General features: G+C 34.2%; 2 protein-coding genes across 2 annotated transcripts; both read left to right on the forward strand.

The window, feature by feature from the left end:
- The first annotated feature begins 4,175 nt into the window (after window positions 1-4,175).
- LOC140986567 (uncharacterized) lies at window positions 4,176-7,435 on the forward strand. The gene is made up of 4 exons (XM_073454865.1): window positions 4,176-5,268; window positions 5,378-5,557; window positions 6,006-6,114; window positions 6,361-7,435. Exons 1-4 carry the CDS (start codon window positions 4,176-4,178, stop codon window positions 7,433-7,435), a joined length of 2,457 nt encoding a protein of 818 aa, XP_073310966.1.
- Window positions 7,436-9,416: 1,981 nt separating this feature from the next.
- Window positions 9,417-10,277, forward strand: LOC140986619 (dehydration-responsive element-binding protein 3-like). Its single transcript, XM_073454924.1, has one exon. The coding sequence runs from the start codon at window positions 9,495-9,497 to the stop codon at window positions 10,134-10,136; it is 642 nt and encodes a 213-aa protein (XP_073311025.1). The 5' UTR covers window positions 9,417-9,494; the 3' UTR covers window positions 10,137-10,277.
- Window positions 10,278-10,840: the final 563 nt, after the last annotated feature.

A 10,840-nucleotide genomic window follows, 5' to 3' on the forward strand; every position in this document is an offset into this window, starting at 1 on the left:
TCAACCACTATTTTATAAGTTAAAAAAGAATTTCACTTGCTGAATGATAAATTAGTAATAGATTGAATCCATTGTTTTTTGGTTCATCAAAAATACCATAGATATTTGTTAATTCATTTTTGTCACACCCGTCGACGAAAAATGGTCCCATCGATTTAAGATTTATTTTGAGTTATATATATTTTTTGAATTATTTATTCAGTGGGATGCTGATCGAGGACATTAATTATGATGTTTGATCATTCATATTTCCATCAAAGTTTCCCCTCTAAAAATATGTAGACACAACAATGCGAATAGTTTTAATATATATTCCACAAATTTTGGAATAAAAAACAAGAAAATAAATGAAGAATCAATTTATTGATTGTATGTTATGATCAAGCGTTTATCACTAGGTCAAAAGTTATAGCTGACAGTCAAGACGTAAATTTATTTTCTTATACTCGTGGTAGCGCAGAGTGCACCTACTTGGGTGCTAATGGGTCGATCTGTTAGGCTCATTAGTCCGAGAGATACGTGCCAATCTGTCGGTGTTGTCTCATATCTCTTAGATATCAGTATAACCATTTCCCTGCCACTGGCCCTGTCCTCAGTGGTGACAGTATTACCCATTAAGATCTGACATCACTCTTTTAAGGCCCACCTAACTAACCAGATCAAGTAGCGCAATGTTAATAGCTTGATGCACGAGAACTTCCCAGAAGATCTCTCACATGCACACTTAACTTAACATCCCTCCCTAAGAAATATAAAATATGCTTTTGGGATATTTGAACTCATGACATTGCTCTGATACAAATTGTTATAATCAAGCGCTTATCAATAGACTAAAAGTATAGTTGTTAGCAAATGCGTAACTTTTTTTTTCTTATTTTCATGGAAGTGCAGGGTACGGTACATCTACTTGGGTGTCAATGGGTCGAGTTATTAGGCTCATTAGTCCGGAGAGATGCATGTTTATCTGCTGGTGTTGTCTCATATCATTTAGATATCAGTCTTATATTTTTCTGTTGTTTCTCATATCCCCAGCAGAGACCGTATTATCCATTAGAATCTGACGTCATTTTTTAACGCCATATCTAACCAACCAGATCAAGTGGCTCAACGTCAGTAGCTTGACGTATGAAAACTTCCAGAAAGTTGTGTATCTCGATAATACTCTCATTTATGGACGCTTAACCCAACAATAGACATATAATATAATATATGTGTGTGTGTGTTTGACAATTTATTGGAAACCCCAAACTCAATGAGTTCAAATAAAAAATTTCTTTTTGTATATTTTCTAACTTTAAATCTTGTTGGGGTGGAGACCGGGCTTGTAGCCCAGTGGTCTCACCCCCTGTCAGAATAGCCGTTTTTTCCGGGTTCGATCTCTTCTCTCCGCGTGAGTTGCAATAAAAAAAAAAATCTTGTTGGGGTGACCAAGAAAATAGAAAATGGTAAAGTTTATCACGAGTGGGTAGCAAGATATTTGGACCACGTTTGTATATAAGAATGTCACAATGAACATATGTTTTTTTAAGTAAAAAAATAAAAGTAAATTTTTTAATGAAACAATAAAAGTAATAGGGTGACGGAGACTGCATACTACCTTTGGATATTATATTTGTATGGCTGCTATACAGCTAGAATATTCGGGATTTATAGGGAATACAAAAAAAAATATCTAAATTTTAAATAAGATTTTTATATTTAAAAAAGACTTAAGAAATATGTTACTAAAATATCATTAAATGTATAAATTTATTTTATTGTTAGTATTTAAACATGTATTCCACAAATACAAAAGAATTTTAAATTTGTTGCAATCATTTTTACCTATAAACATAGGATGTCGTTTATTTCTATTTTAAAATAATTTAATTATGTAATTTTAATATTGTCTACGTAAACTATATAACATTTTTTTATACATGTAATGCGTGTGTTTTGTTCTTAGTCTTTTAAAAAATAAGGTTCTAAAAAACGTGAAATGTGACGAAGCATCACAATCAAGTTTCAAGTTTTACAAACATAAGCGGATTTGGAATAAGAATAAACGTAAAAAAACATTTTTAAATTTTAATTATAGTTTTAATTATATTAAGTTGATTAATATATTAAATAACATATAAACATACAAATTGTAATAATAAAAAGCATAAATTTCAAGTTATCTATGTTATATATGATGTAAGAGAGGCATAGTGGTCTCTTGGTATGCCAACTTTTAAATTAAAAAATAAACTCGCAAAATTATCAAACTGCACAAAAAAACCCAAAATTATTCCTAAATACATGAATAATGCTACCAAAATACCTATTTTTAACCTTTAATTTTCGTTAAAATCACCGTTATGAAAAAATCTAAAAAATTATTAAAAATAAAAAAATTAAATTTTTTTAACAATAATATTTGTCAAAAAAAAATCAATTTGACATGCACGCAATTCATACACACAAAGACTAATATAAATATAAGTCTCGAAGTCACATATAGATAATAGATTTCATATCAATCAAATGACAAGCAGTAATCGAATTGACTATCTATCAGGATCAAATGTTTACCCTTACGTCAAAAATTATAAATATAAATAAAACCACAACTTTATTTCATTATATCGTGACAATGCAAATCCCTAACCAAGTGGTACAATGAACTCTGAAGGTAGTGTATCAGGTGATAGAGTTTTGCAGCAGAATTCTATTGTTCCTACTATTGATACAACATCCGAATTGTGCAATGAAGTCCAAAATAACACCACTGATGACAATAACAAGATGGCAGTGAATCAAGCCAATCCAAGCTCGCGTCCTGATTTTTCTGATTTACCACGGAAGAAAGCTAGGGTGACTTATGCTAGCTTGTTTAAAAATAATAGGATGGCAAATGAAGACTATAAGTTGGAATTTATGGATATGGGTACTGGTAAACTCAAATTTGGAATGAATGACATTGATTCTATTGATGATACTTATGGTATATGTCTTCTTGGTTATGTGATTAGTGGAAAGCCTCACACTGCTGCACTATTTGATTTGGTGCGAAGATGGGGTGCAGATATCAAGTTCCAAACTCATGAGAGTGGTTGGATTATCTTTACTTTTCCCAATGTTGAATCCAAAGACAAGGTATTGTGTGGAGGCTTCTACATGGTTTATGGATTTCACTTGTTTCTCAAGGAAATGCCGAGATGTTTCAGATTTAGGGAAGAAGATATGAATATGGTGCCATCTTGGGTCCAAATTCATGGTCTACCACCGGACTGTTGGAATTTTAACATTTTGAGTAAAGTGACATCCCGGATAGGGACTCCTATATACATGGATATACTCACTCATCAGCGTAAGATGGTCAAGTATGCTAAAGTTTTGATTGAAATAGAAACTGCTAAGCCAAAGACAAATGACATGGTAATTGAACTACCAATTGGTGATGTGGTAATTTCGTTCACTTATGAGCAAGATCTCAAATTCTGTTTACATTGCCGCAAATTTGGACATACAAAAGATATTTGTATTCATCAGAATTAGAGCAGCAAATCAAGTTTGAATGGTGGAGGTGATCATAATAGCAACATTCATAATAGGGCTCGATCCAAGAGTGTTATTTGGCGCTTGGGTCATTCTAGGGGGCGTTCTAAAGTGCGAAAAAACTCAAATCCAGGACCTTCTCGAACATCTCCAGCAGATCAAAACAAGAGGGATGTCACTGATGTTGCACCTTCTTCTAATGCTGGTACAGTTCCTTCCTTATTAACTGATGTAATGAATTCTATTGAGATTGCAATTGGAGCACAACAGAATGCTAAAATTGACAAATTTAAACAACCAGTTGGATGTGAAGTCTTGGAAATAAATAATACTATGCATGGTACTGTTGTTGATGATTTCCACGCTGTCACCAACAAAAAGAAGAATAAGAAGAACAAGAAAAATACTAAAGAGAAGGTTTCAGAAGTTGGTAATAATAAAGAGATGAAAGAGTTCTTTCAAGATATGGAAGACACGCGTTCTTGTGATACAGAATATGTGGATATGAACAACAAAGACAATTCTGCTCGGTACTTGGGTAAGAACGAAAAGGGGCGGCAACCCACAATTGCCACTGGTTCTCAATGAAGGTAGCTTGTTGGAATGTTAGAGGTTTTCACAAACCTCTAAAACAAAATAGTGTGCAATCTATTATGGGCACTCTTCGTATTGATGTTTTTGGTATTCTTGAATCGAATTTTGATGTTAATGCTCTTAATAGCATGCTTCGGGTGCGGTTCCAAGGTATGAATGTAGTTCACAATTTTCAGCTTAATTCCAGGGGCCGAATTTTTGTTTTATGGAACCCAAATAATGTTGATCCACATGTTATTGGTATGAGTGAGCAACATATTCATGTTAGAATTACTTGTCACAAGACAAAGTTCGGGTTTTTGGCTTCTTTTGTGTATGGTTTCAATACTATCTGCCAACGGAGAATCTTATGGAATGACGTGACTTTTTTTTGTTCTAATTGCCATGCTCCTTGGATTCGATTGGGAGACTTTAATAATGTTTTGGCTCAGCAAGAAAAGAAAGGAGGTTTACAGGTCAAGAATTATGAAATTAAAGATTTTGTGACTTGTGTAAACTCTATTGATCTATCTGATCTTTCTTATGTTGGTTGCTTCTATACATGGTCTAGTCCCACGGTTTGCAGCAAATTGGATGGGGTACTTTTTAACAATGCTTGGCTTACATCGAATGTTAATGGTATTGCTGAATTTGTGGTGCCGGGTTGTGTTTCGGATCATTCACTAGCTATAGTGTCTTTTCTTGATAATACACTGCCTAAGAAAAGACCCTTCAAATTTTTCAATATGTGGGTCTTGAATGCGAATTTTGAATCTTTAGTTCAGAGTAATTGGAAGCGCAGGGACTTTGGTACAGCTCAATTTCGATTAAAGCAATTGTTCAACTCTCTCAAACGGCCACTTCAGAGACTTAACCAAAATCATTTCAGTCATATTTCGGCTAGGGCTACTCAAGTGAAGAAAGAACTAATGGATTTACAGGGTGTTTTGTTGACTATTGGTGTTATGCAAGATAGATACAAAGAGACTAAGAGAAAAGTCAAGATCTTGTTGGAAGCAGAAAGATTATTCATTGCACAAAAAGCAAAAATCAAATACACTCAACAAGGTGACCGATGCACAAAATTCTTTCATGATCTCATTAAGAGAAACAACAAGCGTATTGCCATTGTAGCCATTCGAAAAGCTGATGGACGTACAACCATGCATCAAGGTGAAATTGCTCAAGAGTTTATTAGTTTTTAAGCTTCTGCTGGGTTCGAAGATTAATATAGCGCCACTTGTTGTTGAGTCTATATTATCTAGGCCGTTAGTTCCTTCAGATTGCTGGCAAGAATTAACGAGCTTACCGACTCAAGCTGAAGTTGTTGAGGCAGTGTTTGATATTGACAATGACAAAGCTCCGGGTCTCGACGGGTACAGCTCCTTCTTTTTCAAAAGTTCTTGGCATATTATTGGGGAAGATGTTTTTAATGCAGTGCTTGAGTTCTTCAAAAATGGGCGTATTTTGAACAGCGGAATCGTTCAATTATATCATTAATACCGAAGACACCTGGAGCATCATCAGTGCATGATTATAGACCTATCTCTTGTTGTACTGTGTTTTACAATATCATCTCGAAAATACTTGTGAGCATATTGAGGACCGTGATTGGAAAGGTGGTTGATGGAGCGCAAACAGGTTTCATTGAAGGTCGATCGATAGTGGATATTATTCATCTCGCCCAAGAACTACTCAGGAAATATTCTAGGAAGCGAGGATCACCTAGATGCATGCTTAAAATTGATCTTCAGAAGGCCTATGACACAGTTGACTGGTGTTTCTTAAAGGGATCGGAGTTCTCACTCACTTAAATTTTCCATGTTCTTTTATCAACTGGATTATGGAATGTGTTTCCACGACTTCTTTTTCTATTGTCATTAATGGGCACTTTCATGGGCATTTTGAAGGCAAGAGAGGACTTCGACAAGGTGATCCGCTATTCCCTTATTTATTTGCTTTATGCATTGAAGTTCTTTCTCGAGAATTGAAGATGATGGCTCGTAATCAGATTTTCGGGTATCATCCTAAGTGTAAAAACTTAGGAATCACCCATCTAACTTATGCTGATGATTTATTATTATTATCTCGAGGTGATTCTCGTAGTGTCTCTTTGATGATGGCTTGCATGAATAGATTTGGGGATATGGCGGGCCTTCGAATCAATATACTGAAATCTAATGTTTACATGGCTAGTGTTCCTGACGTTATGAGATAGGAAATCCTTGATATTACTGGTTTTGCTCTTGGAAATCTTCCATTCAGATATTTAGGAGTGCCTCTTGCGTCCAAACAACTTAGGGCTTCGGATTACAGCCCCCTAGTCGACACCATTTCAACTAAGATCAGCTCTTGGCCACGTCATTCACTGTCTTATGCGGGTAAGCTTGAGCTTATCAGGTCAGTTGTTCAGGGTATTGAGTGTTTCTGGTTATCTATTCTTCTTCTACCCTTGTGCGTTATTGATGCAATATATTCGTTATGTTGGAAATTTGTGTGGCCTACTAAACATCCACCCATTGCTTGGCACACTCTATGCAAACCAATTGAAGCAGGTGGCTTGGGCCTAAAGAATTTGAAAGCTTGGAACAAAGCTTTATTGGCAAAAACACTTTGGAATATTCATAACAAGAAAGATAGTTTGTGTATAAAGTGGATTAATCATGTGTATAGTCATGTTCCAAATGTGTGGAGCTGGGTTTGGAAAAAACGACAATCTCCGCTCATCAAGAATCTTATTATTATTCGAGATAATCTTATTTCAGCCCACGGCTCGGCGCAAGCTTCGATTCAGATGTTGGATAGTTGGTTTGGAGTTTCGAAAGGTCTGAATAGAGCCTGTGATTTCTTTGTTGCTCAACAGCATAGATGGCCTTGGAAACCTCTCATTTCAAAGAGTTGCATTCTTCCAAAACACAAGTTCATCTTGTGGCTGCTTGCTCATCGGAAACTCCTCACTCGAGACATATTAGAGTACCTTGAAGACAAATCGTGTGCTTTGTGCAATGTTCCTGATGAAACCATTAATCACTTGTTCTTTGCATGCCCGATTACTAGAGTGATATGGAGTAGCATTCGTTCTTGGCTTCACATGAGGAAGATTATGGGATCACCTTCGTCTATCCTTGCTGCGTTCAGAGGTATTTACCGTGGTAGCTCAACCATTAATAAGATGAAGTGTGTGGCTCTTGCTGCTACGGTGTACCACACTTGGAACATTAGGAACAAGAAAGTATTTGAAAACCAATTGTCCAATATCAATGCTGCTGTTATGAAGATTAAGAGCCATGTGTTTAGAACCATAGACAATGCTGCTGAAGTTATTGATTATCTGCATTAGATTGTTTTTCGTATTATGCATTGAGATTTGAGAAATGTATTATTCCTGAGGATGCCCAGTGTATTTGTATTTGTAAAAACTTTTACCTTTTCTAATGATTTAGTTCATAAAAAAAAAAAAAAAACAAAACCCCCCCCCCCCCCCCAAAGAAGTATGGATATATACTTTTTAGGAGACTTGAATCTGAATCTAGCTCGGCTACGAAGCGTTGAGATCAAAAGCTTAATAAATAATATTATTAATATTTTATTAATATTTTCAAAAGGGCATAACGATAATATAACATTATTTCAAATTTAATCAAATTAATCAATCAAATCAAACATTATATTAACTATCATTTTTATTTTTTTTATTTTATTATTAAAATTATTACTTATCTACATATTATCTGTCTCATACCACAAACCAAATGGTTAGCGGTTTAATTCATATTATTTTTGAAGAATTACTTATTGTATGTCGTTTATAACTGGATCCATTGATCTCATATAAAACATTAGTAAATGTTATTTGCACTTCATTCATTGTTCCACACACCCTATTTTATAATAATTTTTTTCCCTTAAAACGGAGTATATGCAACAAAAAATAAAGTACAACTAACATTTATCGTTAAATATATATAAGATTTATAGAGATTTAAAATTATATTTTTGGTAATATATAATTGCTTTTTTATATATATTGTCAAATTTCAACTTTAGTCCACTAATTTTTTTTTCCCGAATTTAATATTTTCCGACAAGCACATGGCACCATTTAGGCCCTGATATGCCCCGCGACACGAAGCTATACATTGTATTTAGTGTCACTTCTGTCTTCGCAGTGAAAAATGACTAAAATTAATAAAAATTGAAAGATTTTGAAATAAGATTTAAATTTACAACACAAATGATTAAAAAAACAAAGATAAAAACTTGTATGAGACGGTCTCACGGGTCGTATTTCGTGAGATGGATATCTTATTTGGGTCATCCATAAAAAAGTAATACTTTTTATGCTAAGAGTATTACTTTTATTGTGAATATCGGTAGGATTGACCCGTCTCACAGATAAAGATTCATGAGACCGTCTCACAAGAGACCTACTCAAAAACAAATATAGATAATGAAAATTATAATTTTCCTATTTTGTATACATCTAACTATACGTGTTGCATGAAAATTTATATCTCCACAAACTAAATCACAGAGTGAACGACACAAGACTTGGAGAGTAGTTGCGAGCAACTTTTTGTTAGAGGGAATCTCGTGGAAACGACATATTCAGGTATATATTATTAAATAGCATCAAACAAAATGTATATATATAAGATTTGGATTAAGAAATTTTAATTACAGGAAATATAAAAATAAAATTAAGAATATTCCCTGCAAAGTTTCCCAAACTCTTGAAAAAGGTGATTAAGTTTATTCTTGTGGACAATTATTTTTGGTAAAGGTTACAAGTTTCCTAGTACTAAATTCTAGATTCATTAAACGTGATGGGCTTCAATTAGAATAATTTATAATACACATAATAATTATATTCTAATTATCAAATATAAGGTAGTAAATAATTTCTAAGGAATTAAACAAATTTTTTTTATTACAAAAAAATTAAAAAGAAGAGGAACATGACATCATGATGGTCTTTTTTAATCATTTTTTTTCTATCAACTATGAAATAATTGTATGTTTTTTAAACTTTTTCATTTGTTTTTTTTTTCACTATGTTTGAGTTGACTTATCAACGATATGATATGTAGAATTTTAATTATGTTATAGAATATTAATAATTTATATTATATAATAAATTAGGAAAATATCGTGACTAGTATATATATTTTTTTGTGAGTAAATAATTATTGCACCAAAAACCTCAACTAACTCCATTTTTCCTTCCTGCATAAATCAACTAAATGCATTAAATTCTCTTCATATCTCCACCCCACCCCCCCCCCCACCCCCACCCCCTCTCTCTCTCTATGTATATATATATATATATATTGGGAGAAGAATATTCAACTTCCACACACACCATAAATTTACGGGCAAGACTAAGCCACCTCTTTCTGATGGCAGAGCCGCCGTGCGACACTGCTGAATACAACGGAGCTTCAACTCCTATTCAAAACAAAATCGAAAAAAACAAAAGCAAGAACCCTTTTGAGAATGATGAAAAGAAATGCAAGAAAAGAGAAGGAACTAGCAGCGGGACCAAGCATCCAATTTACAGGGGTGTGAGAATGCGAAGCTGGGGGAAATGGGTTTCGGAAATCCGGCAGCCGCGTAAGAAGTCGCGGATTTGGCTCGGAACTTACCCAACGGCGGAAATGGCGGCCAGAGCACATGACGTTGCGGCGTTGAGCATAAAGGGGAATTCGGCGGTTCTCAACTTCCCTGAGATCAGCGAGTTTCTTCCTCGACCAGCTTCACAATCTCCGATGGATGTGCAAGAGGCGGCGGCTAAAGCTGCGGCGATGGAGGTGCTCAGCCCGTTGTGTTCTACTTCTGATGCCAATGCTGAAGGGTCGGATGAATTGGGGGAGTTAATCGAGCTTCCGAGCTTGGAGGGGAGTTACGAGTTCCCGGTGGTTGACTCGGCGGAGGATTGGCTGCATCGGCCGTGGTGGGCGTTGGATGAGTACTGCTCTGAGTATTTCTACGATCAAATGGAAGATGGACAGAGTGCTTTACTTAATTCCATGCAGCTCTGAGAAACTGAAAATTAGGTGTGCCTTTTGCTTGAATGCTTGTACTTTGAATTTAATTACTCAATCACTTTTATTGTACATAAAATTATTTTGTACTGTTTTTTTTTACTTTTCATTGAATAATTTTAGGTGCGTGCTTTAATTAATCGAATATATACTCAATAATATTTTTTTTACGTATTACTTTAATTTAAATTTATATTTATTGTACGTACGTCGTTTACAAAATATCAAATTATATATTATTTATTAGAAAATTGTTGAATGAAATATTCGTCCCCTCTAAGTCCATCCTTTGAAGTATGTAATATATATGATCGTATTTTCATCTAACTAAATAATCTCTTAATTTTTAAATTGATTTATCCATTTTTCCGTGCATAATTATATATTATATATAATCAGGCATATATTTTGCATGCTTAACATTAAATAAAATAAGCTTTAATATAATGTTTTTTAATTGAACTTCACGATTTTTTCCGAAAATGTACATTCAAGATCACAAAATTAGTTTTTGTTAGCTGTTTTTTCTTAATAAATGAAAGGAAGAAAGAGCTAGAAATAATGGTCATGCATCTTCGGCAACATTCTTGTTGCTATGGCTTTTCTTGGCATTAAATATAGGTTGAGCTTTTCTTTTTTACTTTTTCACAAAGAAAGGGGGAAGAAGATTTTGTTTACATTAGGGCAAAAACTTGTGTGAG

This window comes from Primulina huaijiensis, chromosome 10 (genome assembly GCF_012295235.1).
Source record: "Primulina huaijiensis isolate GDHJ02 chromosome 10, ASM1229523v2, whole genome shotgun sequence".
Taxonomy (NCBI): domain Eukaryota; kingdom Viridiplantae; phylum Streptophyta; class Magnoliopsida; order Lamiales; family Gesneriaceae; genus Primulina; species Primulina huaijiensis.

Bases quoted from the DNA above. Each gene is read 5' to 3' on its own strand.
- LOC140986567 (XM_073454865.1), top strand. From the start codon at position 4,176: ATGGGCACTCTTCGTATTGATGTTTTTGGTATTCTTGAATCGAATTTT. The intron at 5,558-6,005 runs GTATTTTGAACA...GGCATTTTGAAG, and splicing joins TGAGTTCTTCAAAAATGGGC to GCAAGAGAGGACTTCGACAA. The intron at 6,115-6,360 runs GTATCATCCTAA...TCTTCCATTCAG, and splicing joins GCTCGTAATCAGATTTTCGG to ATATTTAGGAGTGCCTCTTG.
- LOC140986619 (XM_073454924.1), top strand. From the start codon at position 9,495: ATGGCAGAGCCGCCGTGCGACACTGCTGAATACAACGGAGCTTCAACT.